General features: G+C 41.3%; 1 protein-coding gene across 11 annotated transcripts in view; it reads right to left on the bottom strand.

Annotated features, from left to right (window-relative positions):
* The window catches only part of EHBP1 (EH domain binding protein 1), a 211109-nt gene that overhangs the window by 158398 nt on the left and 33253 nt on the right, over positions 1-19458 (bottom strand). For all 11 annotated transcript variants that reach the window (XM_021555826.3, XM_077781833.1, XM_031504209.2 and 8 more), the window contains 2 exons: positions 13709-13766; positions 5156-5251 (listed from right to left, as the gene is read on the bottom strand). In XM_021555826.3, the coding sequence (XP_021411501.1) occupies positions 5156-5251; positions 13709-13766 (154 nt within the window). The remainder of the gene's footprint in view (positions 1-5155; positions 5252-13708; positions 13767-19458) is intronic.

Raw genomic sequence — 19458 nt, 5'->3', positions numbered from 1 at the left:
CTCTTTTTCTCTATTTTTTTTTCCTCTCCTTTTTGTCTCATAGGTGACCTTAGTGTGCCAAAAGTAATACTCAGGTAAGAAGCAAATAGTAGGGAATTGTCCTGCAAGAGACAGGACATTAGCTTTTCATTGCAATGCCACCCCTTAGCTTCTTTCTGTGACAACATTCTGCCCATCCACATGACAACCACCCAAAAAGTCAACTCTTCTGGGCTTGGGAAGAGCAAAGGACATGTCGGACACATTTTTCTGTTCTCTGTGGATCAGTCCATCATGAACCCATTCTTGCCAAGGACTAGATCCTTTCTGCAGAGTGCAAGGTGGTTTCAGACAACTGAAGAAAGGTAAACCTTCTCCAATAATTCAGGTTATATTCAGATTGACTTTTGTATTTCTTGTAATAGGAACAAAGGCTGTATCAGGGGACTGCTGCATTTCCTAACCAGCAGGCAGAGTGGGTAGGGAAGATCTTCAGACTGTTAGTCCCTTCCTCCCTTCCTTCCCCACGCCTCCTCCCTAAGCGTTCCTGCTTTTTGAAGCTTGTCTTTCAATTAGATCACTTCATACCAGCCTTAATCTTCAGCCTTTCTTCTTGGGGAATAACTGCTTAGGGACTGTCACAGTGAATCACATCAAGCACTGACAGGGTGTGTGATCTCCCTTCACCACTGACCTGCAGCAGATGCTCCGGGTTCTCCAGCATCTGTCCTCAGCTTTTGTACTCGCCTGCTTGAAACTGCACAAGACTCCACATTTGACCCAATTCCCGTTGCTTTCAATGCAGATTACAGAGGTCTGATTAGTCTAGAAAATCACATACAGCTGTGATCAGCTTTAATTGGAGCTGCCAAAAGCAGGGAGCTCTGAGGAGACCGGCAGGAACATCCCTGTGCATCCCCACACCAAGCTCACACTTCCTGGTAAAGCCTCTGGGCTAGAAATGCAACAAGCATTGAATGTCCTTTTTTAAAAATATTTTTTAAAAATTAGTCCCCCACTAATCCTTTAAGTTTTTAACCATTTAATTTTTTGATATGCAAATGTTCTTACTTCCCCAAGCTTATATTTGTATCTGACACACAACACCTTGCCTCTGGAACAGGTTTTCACTCCTATGGAGTATTCTCCATAGTTTCTGGTCAAGCCCCTGCTCCCTCCAAAAGTGAAATAAGTATGCTCTGAACCTGAACTTGGTCTTTACTTCTGAGAAATGCCTTTATGAAGAGGTTTTTTTTCCTCCCCGAGATAACACATTGGCTTTGGTGCAGTGATCCTGCTACAGCATGGCCAGTTATTAGTCTATAAAATCAAAGCATGATCGACTTGGGCTTTCAAGAAGAATGATAGGGATTTTCTTCTGAGTAATATGTGGGGACAGCAATACTTTCAACTACACAAGTATGTCTTGATCATCTATTTCATTCTTATTTTACTCATAAATATTTTTTGTGTGCTTAGAAAGCTATGCCTTTAAAAGTGTCTTTTTCAAACCTTGGAATTAGGAGTTGGTAATGGTCACTGCTGTTGCAATGGTACATTGGTGTGATAAACCACGTACATTACTGACAAAACAAGTGTTCTGTGTAATCCAATGAAACAAAGTCCATGCTTACTCCTGAAGAACAAACATTTTTGGGCAGGAAGGCACTCTGCTTTTAAGCTAGAAAATAATGATGTTGCAATTCAAATCCTCACAGTACAACTGAAGTTCATTTAGCTTTACTAAAAGCATTGAGCTTGCTTGGCATTGAAAGTTTCTGGTTTAAAATCTCTCTCAGATAAAGATTTGTGTTTGTATATAAACCCACAGAAAACTACACAAGTTTCCATATGTGGTAGTTAAACTTTGCTAATTCAGGGACTCTAAAAACTTAACTTCTGGATCACAACCATGGTAACAAAAAAAAAAGTGGGAATTCAGCTCTGGCTTTTCTGGCATTTGTGAATATTTCCATGAAAGCACTACAAATTATGGATTTTAAATGCACAATAGGCTTATTGTTTCACGATGTTTCTTTCTCCCCAGTTTGGCTGAAAAAACCCCAAGGCATAATTAAATATCAGTGTGGACCTCAGCAAAAGAAGAAGTTAAACTTTCAGAACAGATGGAACTTTTTATGTAATTAGCACTTCAGTGGCTGGATGGGCAGGAGCTACAACTAGTCAAGGGAAGCTGAATCAATATATCCATATGATGCTTTTCCCCACATGACTCCAGGGCGTGATGAAATTTTACCAGCAGCCTGGAATTAATTGAAACAAACAAACAAAAAAAGCTTACATTTAGTTGAAATTAAAGTTTTATAGATGAAGGTTGTAATCTCTTCAGTACTTTGCTTGTGCAAGAATGACAAACACGTTGTTGTAAGCAAGGTAACACCCAAAGTAGGGCTGTGCAGATAATGCAGAATATCTCATCTGTTGACTGTACACACAGACTTTGCTTAGCCAGCTCTTAAGTGTCCACGACTGACTACTGGAGAGAAGACTCTTAACATTCTCATCAGCACTTGAAACCTTGACTTATCTCCTAATCCTACCAGCAGCACATTTCAACAGCCACTTACGAATGCGCTGCCGCTACAGTGTGAATCACTTCCCACAACACATAGCTGTCTGTCTGGGGCCCACTCCTTCATTCCCAACAGCAGCACTGCACTCATCTGTTATCTGTGATTGCTACACAGCCCTGTGGCTGCAGCCAGCTCCCAGCTCTGGCCTCTGCCAGGCTGGACTCGGAGGCAGCAGCTCCCTGAGCCTCTGGGCTGGCAGGGCAAGCGAGCAGCTCCTGTCTGTTAAACAAGGCCAGGCTGAGCGCACCACTGCAGAGTGCCAAACCTTCACCCTCCTTTGCAGGGAACTGGCTCCAAAAAGGATTGTTACAGAACTGCAAGATGAGCAGCCTCTTCCTCGAAGCTTTACTGTTTCCAGTCTTTTTGTCCCCTTTCTTCTAGAGCAGGGAACAATAGGAAGAGCCGAGTTCCAAGGCAGCTCCCAGCAAGGCGGCTGCAGGGTGCCATCAATCCTTCCCTTCCCACTGCTCCAGGGCTGCCCAGAACCTACCAGCTACACAAGTGCCAGCTCTGTGGGTGCTGGGACGTGTCCTGCACTGCAGCTGGAGCACCACAGAGCCAGCAAAGCCATCAGGGGCTGGGCACAGCCTGGGCTGGGCCAGCACCATCTTCTGCCTGCAATCTCCTGCCCCTCACAGCTGGCTCAGGCAGGCTGCTGGTCTCACACACTACAGGCCTCCTGGGGCATCAACAAGCTGCTGTGTGCCACATGTGCACTCCCTTGCAGAGAACAAGGGCGTTTGGCCACTTACAGGCACTCCTGTCAGAACATCTGGAGGATCAATCAGAGAAGGTTTTTCAGTAAGAGCCTGACAGTGTGATGGTTCTCAATATTTGACTATAAATCCAATGCTCATTCCCCTAGAGACAAGGGGTACCACTTACAGAAAGCACAACTGCTGGGGTTATTCACACTCCTACCTCTCCTCCAGACCAATTCTGTGACAGGCAGGCTCATTTTTGGGGGGGAGGAAGAAGTCCAGTGAACAGATCTGCATGCAGAATTAGTGCTGGGTAAAATTAAGCTTTTGTAATACCTGACACTGGCTCCAGAGGCCCTTCCATCCCTCACTAGGTAATCCTTCCCTCAGTCACAGTTACACAACTAACAAGGCTGCTGTGCTGTTCTATGTAACAAAACCCTGAAGCAATACAAGTGTAAATGAAAAGATGGGATGGCAACAGAATGCTGGAAGACACCTCCACACCAAAGTCACAGTACCACAGAGCTGCCCCCAAGAGAAACTTTATTTCGCATCCTTCACACAACATCATAATCACAATCAAGATTTCTGTACATTTCTGCTTCACTTTAAATGTTGAAATATCAAGCAACATTTACAGTGCTGCATGTTCAGATTGTACAGACATGTGGCATTGCCACACAACGCTGACAAGTTTCTTAGTAGAAGAGTAGAACATCTCCAAGTAAGGACCTCTACAAGAAGAGGTCCTTGAAGCAAACAATTTTTGGTAGTGAACTTTTGAATCTCAGTTGAAGACTACATGTATGCTAAGAAGACAAGTTTATGATAGTTTATGCTTGTTGTCAACCTGGTAAGTTTGTGCTCATGAGCAATCCCAAAGACGTGAATTTAAAAAAAGGACTGGAGGGGTGGGGGGAAGACAACCTTCTTTTTTTAGGTTTAATGAACCAAGTAATAAATTCCCATTCTAAGGCTAACCAGAAGCCAACTCCAAGCTCAGGAAAGTCCCCAAGACAAAGAAATACAAATATTACTAATTAGAAAGAAGTATGTTACTGTTGCCCTCAGCTGCAAAGGGAGCAGTTAGAAATAAAACATCCAGAATGTAGATTAAGACACCAGAGTAAAGAACCAGGATGAACTATGGAATAAAAATCCCATAAATCTTCAGCCTCCTACACTGTCACACATGTAAAGCTGCATTGTTTATCTTTATGCAGAAAGGGCCTTGCCCAATGATATTTGGGAAATAAGTTTTAGTATAACTATCACTTCCTCCTCCTGCTTCACAGATACACAAATAAGCTTCTTTTTTTCAGTGGAATAAATGCGATACAAAAAATAAAAAAATTCCCTGTAAAATCTTGTAATTCTCTGTACTGATCAAATGCTGCACATCCACTCTTACAGGTGCAATCACATCAGTGCTACGATGTTTGTGTGGCCTTGTAAATAGTGGGAAATGAGGAGCTGGGTGCACTGGAACTGAACAAGGGAGTCTAGAAATGACTGTGCTGTGACAACTTCTGCCTTCCAGCATTTAAAGAAAACCTACCAGGCTGTGATCCATGCCAAGTCCTTACACATGTACTACGTGCACAGTTACACATGTGCTGGACTCTGTGCCAGTGCCTCGCCATAATCAGCTCAATGGGTATTTCAGTGTGTTAACTGAATACAGGAGTCAGCTTTGGCAGGGAACACACCATCCCTCTCACCCAGATTTGAACTGAGCACATAAGGCTGTGCAGTTAATGACATCAAACCAGCAAGATTAGACCTTGTGACTATAATCTGGCATTTCAGACAGAATTTTTCATGTGTTGTTTAGGAAATAGTAAAGATTATGCTTAAAAAAAAAAAAAAAAGCCATACCTTGAAGAGAGTCACAGTAATTTCAACATTTTCAGGTACAGGCCACACCACCAACCCACGGTATGGGTTCTTGATTCCAGGCTGCCAGCTGTGTGCCTGAGGGAAGAAAAATACCCAGTTGTTTAAAGCCATTATAGAAGTGCTGACTGGACTCCCACAGGACCCAGGGCATGCAAGTAAAAGTAACATATCACTGACTCCAAAAAGGTCACATACTTAAACCCATGACTCTGCTGAACACTTCAAAGGACACAATTAAAAATGACAGTAAGGAAACTCAGACCACTAGCAGACTTGAAACAAAGCTGTTCTTCACAAGGTCCTAAATTGAGCTTTTTTATTACATAGCACAGGTCAGGACACTCAGAGCCTTGCAAAAATTAAGGCTATAGGGTCAGAACTTCTGTAGCAAGCTAAGCTTTACCTTGTGTACAACACATAGTGCAGGTCTAATCATATTTAACACATAAATGGAGCAAGAAATTTTACTTGAGGAAAAAAAAGTGAAAACAATGATTTATAATGCTGCTAAAACATTTAAGTTTTTAAGAACTAATATGCTGGAGTACCTACACCTAGAAAAGATAACAATAAACCCAACAGTTAAATAGGCTGAGAACCTGTCTACCTTTGAACATCAGTTTGGAATGGTGTATGGCCTGTATTTACATTTTAACAGCCAGTCCAACAAATTACCATGTGTGAGCATTTCTGCTCTGACTTGGGACAAGTATGCCTTTTTCCAAGCTCAACTTAATCTATTTTAGGTTGCTGTAAGACAAGTGAGGGAAGGATGCTGCTGCAGAATTGTAAGCTATGGAGCCAGGGTGTTACTAGAAACATCTGGAAGTTTTATCAGGAAAGACTGCACAATTAACTTGGCTCTTTTTTTTTTTTTTTTTTTTTAATTCTAGAGCATCACTCATTGCAATTTTATAGTCCTTCCAACACTCAGAACTTCAGATTCAGGCTGGCTATTAGAACATATTTTTGCTTTAATAAGGTTAGCAGGACCTGTTACCCAAGTTCTCTGGCACTCTAAGGTATCCTGGGCAACTTTAATGATGACTTTGCTGTACCAGAGTGGGAAAGACAAAGGTGGAGAAGCAGTCCCAGCCCTACAGAGGCAGCAGCTCTCTGCCAGTGTGTACAGTAGGGAGTGCCAAATGTTGCCAGCTCTCCTTTGGTTTTATCACAATTTTTTTCTCTCTGGTGTTCTGCTTGAAACCTCAGCTCCCAAAGATGTCTAATTAGATCTGATTTTTCAGTGAGTGTCTATGCTTTGTGCTTGCAGAGTAGCAACTTGGAGCATCTTAAATAAGGGAATTTTAAAATAAGAGTAACTTGAAATAATCAAATTTCTACTGGTTTTACTCCACCAATTTCAGTCTAATGTCATCATTCTAAAGAGGGCCTGGATACATTTTCTGAATAAATGAGCAAAAAATACTAAACAACACAAACAAAACTTACATATTTTGCAAGAAAAATGTATTTGTGAGCAGCAAAACACACCACAGGAGATGTCATTACTACCACAGACACAGGAGCTGCAGTTTGTGTCCCTGTCCCACAGAGATCTTCAGCAGACACGAGGCAGTGATCCAGAGCCAGGCAAAGGCTCATCTGTCCCTGGTAGCATATTGTAAAAACAATAACTTCTGCTCCATAGGTGCACTCCATCCTCTTTCCAGGTACCAGTTCACACAAAAATATTTGGAGTTCATGGTGTGTCTGAAACCTGTGCTTTCCTGCTGGCTTTGGCCAATACTGACAATTATGCCAAACTTTTGCTGTCCAAGGTCCAGACACTGCCAGCCTGCTCAGTTTAGGATCACTTGTTCCATCTATTAAAAAAAAAACCTAGAAAATGAGCATTCACTGGTGCAGTCAACACTTCACTTCAAGCCCTTTATCAGCATTTCCTCCCGCCAGGAAAGTCAGTGAGACACAATAAACACACTGGGATATATATGTTTTTCTGTCACTGAAAGCAACAACCAGGAGACAAGCTCTAACTAATGAGCTTTTAAAGCAAAGCTGTTCTGTGATCATGAATGTTATTAAGTTGTCCTCTGGCTCTGAAAAATAAACACTGTATCACACAAACAGCATGGCAGAAAAAGATAACATCAAAAGGACTGTCTGGGTTGTTGGGAAGGAGGAACGGAAAGGGGAAAGCAAAGCTGGTGAAACAGAGAGGAGCGGCAAATGACAGTAATTTAAAATTAAGATGCAAAATGTTATTCTAATGGAACATTTCTCATGCCAGGCACCTCTGTGCTGCAGTTTCTTTAAGTTACATCTGGCCTCTACCAAAAAACCTTTTCAGCTCCCAGACTGTAAGCCCTGACTTGGAGCTGGATCAGGTCACTCGCTGTCAGGGCTCAGCCAAGGTGAGGTGCTGCAGCTGCACAATACATCTCCACCCTAATCCCCTCCTGAACTCCTTTTCCATTGGGTGGTTGTGCCTTTGGACCCACTTTTCCCCATTTGCTACTGGTCTTCACCAGCCATGTCCCACTGTCTTGGAAGCCGAGGCAAGGGCAGCTAAGCAGAAGTGACTTCCAGCAGCAGGAGCCTCACCCACAGCCCTGCCCCTGCCTGACTCTCTCCAGGTCTGAGGGATGGCAGCCAACAGTCTGAAAGAGAAGCAGAAGTGCTCTGCTGCATTTCAAAACAAAAGGCAACACTTCCTTTTTTTCTGCCAGTAGAAAATGAGAGAAGACAACATAGCATGAAAGCTCTTTTAAATCTGGAAACAGGAGCTGCAGGAGGGGCTGCTGAAATATCCTATAAATACAGCAGGGCTGTGAATGACATTGTCCAACCTATGGCACTGCTCTGGCACAAAGCTAATGACAGGGAGAGGAGGAAATCTCTTCAAGAGAGGCAGTGGAGATGAACCTGCAGAACTTGCATGGGCACTTCAGGCTATCCATTTTCCTCCTTAAACACAGTTCCAATGCAGGCAGCCAGCTCTGCGATTCACCACTTGTGATGTGAACATTGCTGCTGTTTTGCTGTGCTTGAACTGGACTGCCAGACTTGATAATACATTATTTCAGGAACCTGCCCTTTCAGATGCCTCATCTCTTTTCTGCTTTCTTCACTACCACCTTGCCTCATCCTGTTGTGCAGAATAATTTCATGTTACTTTTCTGGAAGATGCTAGAGCTGACCATAATATTTTGAGCCTGCTGCAAATTATGGAATAGTTTATATTTATGAATAAAAAATATATTCTTATTGCCAAGCTGTCAATATTGGGTTTTAAAAGCAAAACTCATCTGAAACAGACCTAAGATTATTCCTCACCTACAGCCACAAGAGTGGCTTTATTGTGAACCAGTAAATTGCTGATTTTCTTTTCCTTATAAATTTTTTGCCAGCTGCCTGTGATCAGGCCAGCTCTGCTACTTGTTGGTGTGACAGGCTGTTCAGGGCACAAGAAACAAGCAGGAGCTCAACTGGCTCCAGTAGTGTTTAGGGCAGCTCAGCTTGTAAGGATAATCCCTCTTCTTCAGTGTTATCCAGGCAGAACACTTAGAGAGAAAAGGACAAAAAAAACCTCAAGAGGAAGAGCTGACATTAAGCAGCTAGATTCTTCACCTGGTGCCTCCATGCCAGAAGGAACATTGGAACACCAAGGATTTGCTTCATGTGATGCATCCCACCAAAGTCATTCACCATCCAAGACAACCAGAGTTGTCTGTGGCTGCTAAATAATGGGCTGAGCAAAAGCTGCCAATTCCCTCACACCAGAGGAAACCAGCAGTTTGTGAATGGCTTCTTCTTGCTCTTCTGTAACTCAGTTCAGTGTCACAAAGGGAGACAAATTATAGGCCATACTCCAGACTACAGCTTGCATCCCCCCCATGATCATCGTGAAATCCCTGTGCTTGGTCCACCAATTTAAAAGGCTGGGCAGCAGAACAAGGCTCCAGTCACACTCATGCCTTGGGATGCAGTCCAAAAAGCCCAGCATGTGCCACAGAAGCAAGTTCAAAGCCTGGAAACTCCAGGCAGCCTTTGATCAACACGCTGCTGTCAGTGCCCCTTGGAGCAGAGAAGGAAACCCATGGATTCCCACAGGTCTGCCCATGAATATCTTCAATTCACCAGCAAGCACACGATTACAGCTGCCACTGTGCACGTGGGTGTCACTGCTGCAAAGCTACAGAAACACTGCTGAGCCTGGGCAACAAGCAAATACTCATCTCCACCACAGCTTCTCCAGAACTGGGCTACCTCTTCAAGCTTCATTTCACTCACACACATTCATGACATACATCATGTACTAAATACACGACTCATGCTATTTGGTTCACCAAATCTTGCCTTATTGACCATCCACAGCAGATGATGTTCAGATAAAGAGCCTCTTCCCTTTCTCTTCAATCAGTTTCTCACATCATCTATAGGGCTTCTTATTAGAAAAGAAAAACAACCAACCAAATCCAAAAATCAAAGCCCAGACAAACAAAAAAGCCTGAATGCAGAGTAATTTTTCTCATTGTTTTCTGGGACAGCCATCACTGCACCTCAGAACGTCACTACAAGTCAACTTTGTGGGTCTCCCAGAAAAAAGAAGAGTATGAACAACCCCCAGTTTACAGTCAGGGATTACAATCACAGCATGATCTTGTAACTTTACTAAAACTCTGAGAAGCTCCAGGAGTGGCATTACTGAACTGTGCTGGTCCCAGACAGTCACCAGCATGTCAGGGTCACACCATGTCTTTGGAACTGCAGCCTAGCAGGGCCAGCCAGGCCTGGCATGGGCAATAAAGTAGCCAGAAAAGGCAACAGATTGCCAAGGACAGCAAAACAGGTGCCCCAGCTGCTGCTTTACTGATGGCAGAACCTTGGAAAAATGCTGGCCAGGCTGCTGTTGTGTACAAGAGATTCCTTTTAATCCTGCCCCTTTACCTCTCTTGGCTCTTTTCTCATGCCCAAGTTCTTTCCCTCTTCCCAGCATTGTTCCTTGTCCTTTGTGCTCAAACAGTATTTGATAAACCTGCAAGAGAAGTGCTGAAATCATAGGCAAGGCACCTTATTTCAGCTTTGATACAAAAAGAATCTTTGAAGAATAATTCTGTCAGCCTCTCAGAAGCAAGTGCAAATTTGATTCTTCAGAGGTGTAGAATTCAACCATAAGCCTCTGCATGTTCACAGGAATAGCAGAAAGTACCTCCTTGACATCATAGCAACATCTATTTTCAAATTGAAATTTCTTAGTTCAAAGCCTGGAAATTTGAGAGCATCTCAGTGAAATGAAGGTAAACGTATTTTCAACACGTTTTTTCCTTGCTCTACACTAGAATAAAGACATTTTTCCACCACACAAAAAAGAGAAAGAAAGAGAAGAGATACAGATCCAAAAGCCCATGGCCTGAAAACCTGGGCAGGCAACTTTTCAGTGTGCCAGGGTACTGAGGAAGAGTTAAACAAGTCCACAGCTACAAGCTGCACCTTCTGTAAGTGCAGAATGGATGCTGAACAGCTACATAAAGCCTGAAGAGTGCACTGATTTTGCAAACAGACAGCATTTGCACCTGCAGACAGGAGACTCCCACCCTGCCCAAGCTGAAGGCTCATTCTGGGGCTAGGACTGCACAGCAATTCTGCCAAGCACAGCAAAGCTGCAAATCACCACTTTATGTCAACTCCTGGCACACACGATGGAGATGCCCAGCCACACAGAGCCACCTTGTCCTGACACATCTCATGAAATCCATTGAAATGAGACTTGCCCATGGAGAGCAGGTCCCAAAATAGAACTGTAAGTAACTTAAATCTGCATTAAGGTCAGTAACTGCTGGATATATTTATGGTCTTGTATCCATCCACCCATCAGACTGCTATTTATATGCTCTTCCAAAATGACTGTTTGCTTTTCATTTGCAACACTTTGAAACTTACTGTAATTAAACATATCTACAGCTCCTATTCTATGGTTCCCACAGTAAGAAGAAAAATATTCAGAATCTTGCACATAATGCCTCTCATTATTTCTTTTAATAAAGGGACCACTGTAGTTTATTTGGAAAAAGAACATGTAGGGCATGAGACATATCAAAATCATGGAAACCCACAAAAACAAGGGCTTCAAAGGACATCAAGAACTTAGCTTTCAGCTCTATGGCATTTTAAAATTATAACAGTCAGAGCAGGCATCCCAGTGCTCATCCAGAGCTCCATCTTCCAGTTGCACAACATTTTTGCCTAATACATCTCTTGTACTTTCCCAGTACAAAAGAGACACAGGGCTACTGGAGAGCATCCAAAGGGCCATGTTTGTGAGTTTGTGAACTATCTGCTGGCGATATCCCTCATTAATGATCTGAAAAGTTTCAGAAAACTTTTAACCTCCAAAAAAGTCTTCACAACATCTTTACAGTAAGGTTAAAACCTCATCCCTCCCTTCCTCCTTCTCAAGAAGCTGAAAAAGATAGACAATTATTAATGCTTTGTACTCACTGAACCCAGTGTCCAAAAATAAGGGGAAATACTCATTTGACTTGGTTCCAATAAAGCAATTAGATGAAACAAGTATGTTGAATAAAGTATTTTACTGGCAGGATGACTAAGAGATCAAGAACATTTATTGATCTACAGTTTTTGACCCAAACATCAAGTCACATCAACTACCAAAGCTCTAAAATTAACTTTATGCTCTGCCCAGGGCCACTCAGCCTCTTCCAAAGTACCTTTGTGGGATCTTACTAAACATGACTTAGTCAGCCAAGGACTCTTCTGAGTCTCAGGTTTAAATCTGCCAGTTTATCAAAGAGCAGCTTCCACTGCCTGGTGACCAAAAATAATGACATATCGTGGAACTTTATCGCCCAGCTGGAAAAAACTTCAAGCCCAAAAGGCTAGTGCCAGAAAATCCTGTTGCCTCAGGAAAATGCTGTCATTTGGATCCTATAAAATGACAGGCAGAAACCCATCAGTCCACAAAGCTATGCTGGACCTCTGTTATGGCTTCTGTTTCTGAACATATTCTGAACCCCAGCAAAGCAATCACTTATGAACAAACACCTGTTTCCTCACCAAGCTTTTCAGGGTTACAAAGCTTGTGTAAGCATTGCACTTACTGTTTGATGTAACTTTTATCACTCTGCACAACAGAAATTAAACAGAATGAATACAGAGCTGTCACAGGGTGAGTCACATCAGACATCAGTTATTGGCATCAGCCCTTGGTCACACCATGCTATAAATTCAAAGGAACTTGAGTTAGTTGATGCTTCAGTGAAACAGGAATAGTTTGACTGGCTTTGCTGAAGAGTATGGAACAGGACCAGGCACCAGACTGAGCTCACACCCTTGTTTACTCGTCAGGTAACGCCTCTGGGTTTTCATAACCTGAAGCAGAACTTTGGGTGCACAACATTTAGTTGTGCAGTCAGGAACCAGTCTTCATCTAAAACAGCCTAGAATAGCTTATACCTCAAGTTAAAAGACAAAATATAACAAATATGCATGACAACCAGAAAAAGAGGTCATAAAAAGAGGAGTACCAGTAAAAAATAAACCCAAAGCCTCTCCTGAGCAGGGTAGAAAACTGTTTATCATGTTTTCTAAATATTTAAGTTCTTCAACACAATTACTTCAAGATATCTTCTCTATCATGAATGCCCTCTCTCCACTATTACAGAGTTCTTTGAAACATCATTTTGTGTTACATGAATACACGCACCAAAAAAAAAAAAAAAAAAAAGTTTAGACCATCTTTTTTTTTTTTTTTTATTGAAGTGTCAAAGAATTATTGTAACTTCCAAAATTTCTTCTCTGACAAGACCATTTGCCATAAATCCAACCAGGCTAAGAGGCCACAGCATGGGGAAAGAGAATGAGCAAGTAATACCAAGTCATCTCCAAGAGGAGAAGCTTCTGGGAAAGAGGAAAACAGTATGCACTCCTGTCCCCAAGAAAGACAAACTTTATCAGTGTCCAGACGCTGGAGAGACTTCACTCAGGGCTTCCCATTCCTCAGGCTACCAGGTTATTAGTCATGAAACACAAAATCACAGGTTTGCCCACGGTGTTTGCAGAAGTAAAATGTAAATATTCACTTCAAAGACACACTGCTGGGCTGAAAGACCCTACTTTTATTCTTTTTATTTGTAGCATTTCAGGTTGTGAAATAGCCTCTCATTCAGGCTTTATCTGCGTACTGCAGGGATGTCAGATTCTTTATTTTTTTTTAATTAGCTGGGGTTTGTTTAAATATGCTTCTAGTAAAGGAACCAATTCTCTTTTCTAATTAGGTCTAGCAATTAATAACTGAATTGAACTGACAGTACTATAGTTCTGTTAAATAATCAAAGCTGAAATCAGACTTAAGAGTTCCCATAAATTACCACTGACATCAACAGCAGTTTATTCTGAACTTTATGGATAAACTGAAATAAAAAGAAAAGTCAACAACTAAAATACTTTTCATTTATTCATTTGGCTGCTCCTCACATTCAGAAAAACAGTCCCTCAAACCACTGACCCTGTTTGTCACTCAAGTTACGACTTATTAAGGAATCAACTAACCTTTGAGGATTTTCTTCTACTTCTTCTTGTCCAAACCACCACTAGTTTATCTGGCTGCCTGTTGAAGATAAGGAAAAAACAGCTTAATATACAAGATCAATATGTAAACAGCTTATCTGAAAATTCTTGCAACACATAATGACATCCTTAGTGGGTAACTTGCTCTCTTAAAAATAGCTCATCTAAAAACCACTCTCAGCATCAGTCATTTAACAGGAAAAATAATGTGTATTTATAGAGCCAGGTTGTCCTCCAGTCCACACAGTAATGTCATCGTTATCCTCCTGCTCTCCTTGCCTCTGGATCTTTCCCCAGAGCCAGCAGCACATGTGAGCAGAAACTTTTCCATGGGGCAGAGAACAAGATCCAGACTACAAAGACACCTTGGAAACATTCCAGTACCCAAAATAAACATTAGTGCAAATTTTAGCTTGAATTTCTATGCAGATATATTGAAAAGTTACTGCTAAGTAGCAAGGAAAGAAGATAATTTCACTTTTTCTTACACAAAGGATTATTTTTCTACTTGAATAACTAACTCAAAGAACAGGAGAATCAAGTTCCATATTACTCCTTAAAGCCTCCTTGGACAATGACAGGTAAATCAGCACTTCCTCAACTTATACTCCAAGGACAATACACTGTAAATCAGTGTGGTTTCCCAGGCAATTGTTTATTTGGTATTTGCAATGAATGTAGATGGAAACCTCAATAAACAACCCTTCCAGTACAAATTACTTTCTCTTCAAATTTCTTCGGAGTGATTTATTGGTTAACCCTTATTACATCTACCTTAGTAAGTTTACCCTTACTATATCTACCTTATTGGTTTTACAGTTGTGTCTGAGTGATTTTTGATACTGACTTAACTTCCAGACTTCCCATCCTCCCCCCATGATACACTTCCCATTGTATGATGAGCACACTTCTGGTCCCACTTCCATGCTATAACCCTCTTGTGCAGACTCCTGACACCATTCCAGCTTTGTTTTCTGCCTGATGACCCGAATTCCATCGTGAAGCCCAGCTGCAAACCCACCCACAAAGGATTTTCAATGGTGTTCACATCTCCACTTAAAACTACCAAACCTGCATATGCAACTCTGCCTGGAAAAAAACTGCTATTCAGATTTTTGAGACACCAGTGTCAGAACCCTTGCATTTCTAAAGCCAACAGCCAAACAAATCATAGGGGGGAAGATGGGTGTAGCCAAGAAAAAGTCAAGATACAATACATTCAAATAATGATTAAAAGATGCACCCAAAATTCCCCACACAAATATTCTGAGTAAAGGCAGTGTTCCCTCTGCTATTTCATCACAGGCAGACTGCCTACTTAATAACCACCATTTCAAATGAAACCCCAACTGGTTTAATAATCATTTTAGGCACTGATGTGCTGGCCATATTTCCTTTCATACATACTTTTCCATTGAGCTGTTGATCATTTCTGCACATTATAATAAAAACAATACCTCACCCATGATTCACCATTAAACCCCACCAGAACTAAAGGTCTCCCAAAAACCTGAGCTACAGGCAGACCCTGCAAAGGAAATGAGAACACAAGATTTGTTGGCTTTTTTATTTAATTGAAAGTGAAATAATCTGTATTTTAAACTGTAAATTCACTCTTGTGGCTTGTTTAGGTGACTTAAATTGCAGGCTGACTCTGCTCACAGCTTCTGCAAAATCTTGCTTGGCAATGAGGTCATCCTGCTGGATTTCAAAGCTCTTTGCTCACTTGGTGGTGGGTTCTCATTTTGGCTTACACCAGCACCAGCCCATTCACTTTGATGGGAACTGTATTTGTGCCAGCAGGGAAAAACAACACACCCCTGAGCAAAGCAATCCAAACCCATGCCAGCAACATTTCCCAGTTCTGAAGAACTCCCTCTGCCAGGAATATACAGAAATGCACCGACATGAAAAAGCCAATTAAAGCTTTAATTCAGGCTGAGAGGACCAAGCCGCGCTGATGCAGGAGCACCATTTGCTCCCCTCACTTCTCTCACCAATATATTTATTTTGTTAAGTACTGAGCAGAATTTGCTTCTTCAGCTTCAGGTAGGAGAGAAATCCACATACAGAGGTACTTCACAAAAAAAAAAAAACCCAAAACCAAAACAAAAAAGAACTAAAAAAAAAAAAAACAAAAAAAACCAAGGAAGGTCATCATAATATGGAGTCAGAAAATTTAGCAAATGGAATGGGATGAGGTGGGAAGAAAATATCCCAAAGAATGAGTGTCCCCTCTCTGTAAACCACATGTTTCACTGAAACCTAACAAAAAGCATAGCAGTTCTTCTAAGGGATTTTCTTCAAGGAAGTCACAAATCTAGCAATTCTAAAATATCTCCACAGAACTGTCAGACTAAGAAAACCAAGAGCAACCTTTTCTCCCACAATCTGTTCATCACTCTCCTATGGCAATACACTTGTAGAAGAAAAAGCCCAGCTCATATTTTAATCAGCAAATTTGCATTCAAGTTTATTAATGATATCTCAGTGCTAGGAAATGGCTGATATCACATAATGCACGTTGCCAATTGAAAGCACTAGGTAGCATTTCCTACTTCAGACTTCTCCCCTCCTTTAACATCATAAACCTCAGCTGGTCATTAGTCAATAACCAAGGCAAATAAAATCACCTCTGAAGAATTACGTCTAGAGACCAGTTTTAGTATCCTTTATAAGTTTACTTATTGAACTTGGATATAATTCCAAATGCAAAATCCACAACGATGCAAGCTGAACAAACACTAATGGTGGGCAATAAAAATATTTTTTTTAAAAAATTCCTGTGCAAATGACATTTCTCATTTCTTTAAACCCAATAGCTTTTAGTCAATCACTTATCCAGCAACACCAGTATGCCTAAAGCAAGGAATAATACACTGCTAACCTTAAGACAATGGATTTGGAGCAGGGGAAGAGAACTGGGTTTTAGTTGGAATTATGTAATTGCATCAATCCATCAATTCACCACCACTGACCTTTCAGCAGGAGTGTTTAATACTGTACTGGAACCTGCCATCATTGCCTTGGGGTGCATTTTCCACCACAGCAGCATTGCCAAAGCAGCAGCACTCCCCTGGGAGGGGGAGCCAAAGGATGCCATCAGCACTGGCACATCAGGAACTGCCATTGGGAAGGGCATGGATCCAGTGGCAGGGGTTGAAGGATCCAGCTTGGATCCAAAACATCATATTTTATAAAACTTACCATAAACCTGTATTTGCTATTTACTTGTTACTGTGTGGTTCACAAAGAAACTATTCCTGAAGAAAGGCAACTCATAGTAGTAAACAAGTGAAACTGAGCAATTAAAATGGGATCCAAAATACAGATTATAAAATACTTATAATTCAAAACCAAGCCTGCTTTTCCTATCAGATGGAAGCAATGATTCTGGTACCTTCCATTTTCCCATTCAAACAACCAATAAAAAAAAAAAAAAGATAAATACTGGAATCAAACTCTGCCCTATCCACAGCTATTAAATAATGTAATAAAAACATTCTGCATACTGGAAGAAACTGTTATCTGATCAGCCCCTCATACACCACAAATTTTACCGACTGAAAGGAGGCTGTGCAAGATTCAAGGTCTTCTGCGGGTTGCTCTGACCATTCTAGGAAGTGTTTGGCACAATATTTTGATTACAGAACTCTCCAAACATCACTTGCAAAAGGAGGACATGAAAGGTATCCATCTCCTGTGAACTCTTGTTTTGTAAACCTTTCAGCAGAAGCTGATAACATTACCCAGGACACACTTCTCCACTCAGCTTACTGTTCAATGACAAAAAGCTGGACAAGACTTGAGGTTAGAATCTGTTGTTGGAAAGATCTGCAAATGCACTTTAATTCAGAACACTGAAGCCAACAGCAAGACCAATGATTAACAACCTTTTGGTGAAGGGTGGGAAAGCAGAAAACAGGATTTCTTAGCTGCAAGGTACCGCTACGTTTCATAACACTCAATAATTGTTAAATGCCTGAAATGTAGAAGATACCTTGTTTGTACATAACATTAATGTTTGTTTTGGCATCAAACTGCCTGAGTGTTGAGGTTTGCCTTCCCCTCTCCTTTTCTTTCTTTTTCAGCTGAGCTGTTTTATTTTTATTATGTTTGATTTGAACTGCATTAATTAGTACAGGCTGTTAGATTACTCTTGTGAAGCAAGCTTGAAAGAATATAATTAATAAGAGAAGCAGCAGTGTTAGCACAATAGCATGCAGATGCACCTATTGAAGGATTAAAATAATCACTTAAGGACTAATGTCAAAGTACTTCTGATAATAATTTTTTTTAATAACCTTTTGTCCCTTCTGTATTGTGCATCCCAGCATGCCATGCATGATTTCCATTAGGGACCAATCCTCCGACCCCACTAGCACACAGCTTTCTATGTGGCTGCTGAAAAGCCAGCATGGCTCTCTAATGGTCTCTTAAAAATAAATGTGGTTGGTTCTATACCACCATTAATTTGGGATGAACGTTGCCTTTCCTCATTTTACAGCTAATTACTTTGAAAAGCACTCTTTGCAGTGCAGTCTTCTACACTGGGTCCTGCACTATTGCCACCTATTACCATTAGCCAAGGAACTAATCAGGCCATGGCCTTTCACGAGCCTTGTACTGAGGTTTTTCCCCTCAGAATTTCCTGCTGGGCACCCTCAATGAAATTTTACAGCTGCCTACAACTGCATGCAGGAAGTGCAGTCAGATACTGCCAATGCTTTAAACAGGCCCAGAGACCCTGTAGGAATGATGTCATGCATTGATGCATTTGCCAAATGAGCCGTGAGCGCAGGTACAGCACTGATTGCAAAAGCCAGAGACATTAAGAGAATAAAATGTACTGCAGGTAAAACCCCTCTGAGATAATTATAAGATGAAGTACATTACAAGAGAAAGTTGTGCATTTCAGGAAGGGGTTTGGGGTCTTCTTCCCCACCTCACCTTCCGTGGTGGAAGTTAAAGATTCCTGAGCAAGGCCTGTGCCATCCCACAGAGTTATGTCAGACTATCGGAGCATTCTCTCATACACCTTATTCTGGACTATGCACCAAGCCCCTAAAATAAGGCAGAGTTTGTTCTTCCATCATTAAAGCCATTCAGTAGTTTTGGCAAGCCTGAGAAATTTCAGAAGAGAAATCATTAAAACAGGGAAAGCAAGAGGATATCACAACTGAGATCCATCCACCTCTACACCTTCACTTCCTAACACAGAAAATTCCTCCATTTCTTCCCACCAGAGGTCTCTACAGATTTTTTCAAGACTACACAAGCCAGTTGAAAGACCAGAATTCACCCTGTGAAGTGAATTTTAGATTTTTTTAATACATCTGCTGCTAAACAGACTGGCCTCTACAAGACCTACATCTCAAGATTATGCTTTGCTTTTCAAAAGAAGCTCTAGTCTGGCTTTGCTTGGTTTATACAAAATAGGGAAAAAGCAAGACACTCTGACCTATTTTACGAGTGCAGTCAGACCTACTGAATCTGCACAGCATCTATTTGCAAGGCTGAGAGTGGAATGTGTAGTATGTACTGCTGATTACTTGATTTTTTTTCAAACCAAACGCAAATGAAGTTTGCAGAATGAGCGGAATTAAACAAAACCCAAGTTCATCTATTATTCAGGGAAAAAAATGACAAGGGCAGATTTTATTTCATTTTTCAAAGAGTTATTGCAGGAAAAAAAAAAACCAAAACCAAACTATTTAGCAAAGTCTTGTCTT

Source organism: Lonchura striata, chromosome 3 (genome assembly GCF_046129695.1).
Source record: "Lonchura striata isolate bLonStr1 chromosome 3, bLonStr1.mat, whole genome shotgun sequence".
Taxonomy (NCBI): Eukaryota; Metazoa; Chordata; class Aves; order Passeriformes; family Estrildidae; genus Lonchura; species Lonchura striata.
The sequence above is the reverse complement of the archived record's forward strand: the minus strand, read 5'-3'. Positions and strand labels throughout refer to the sequence as shown.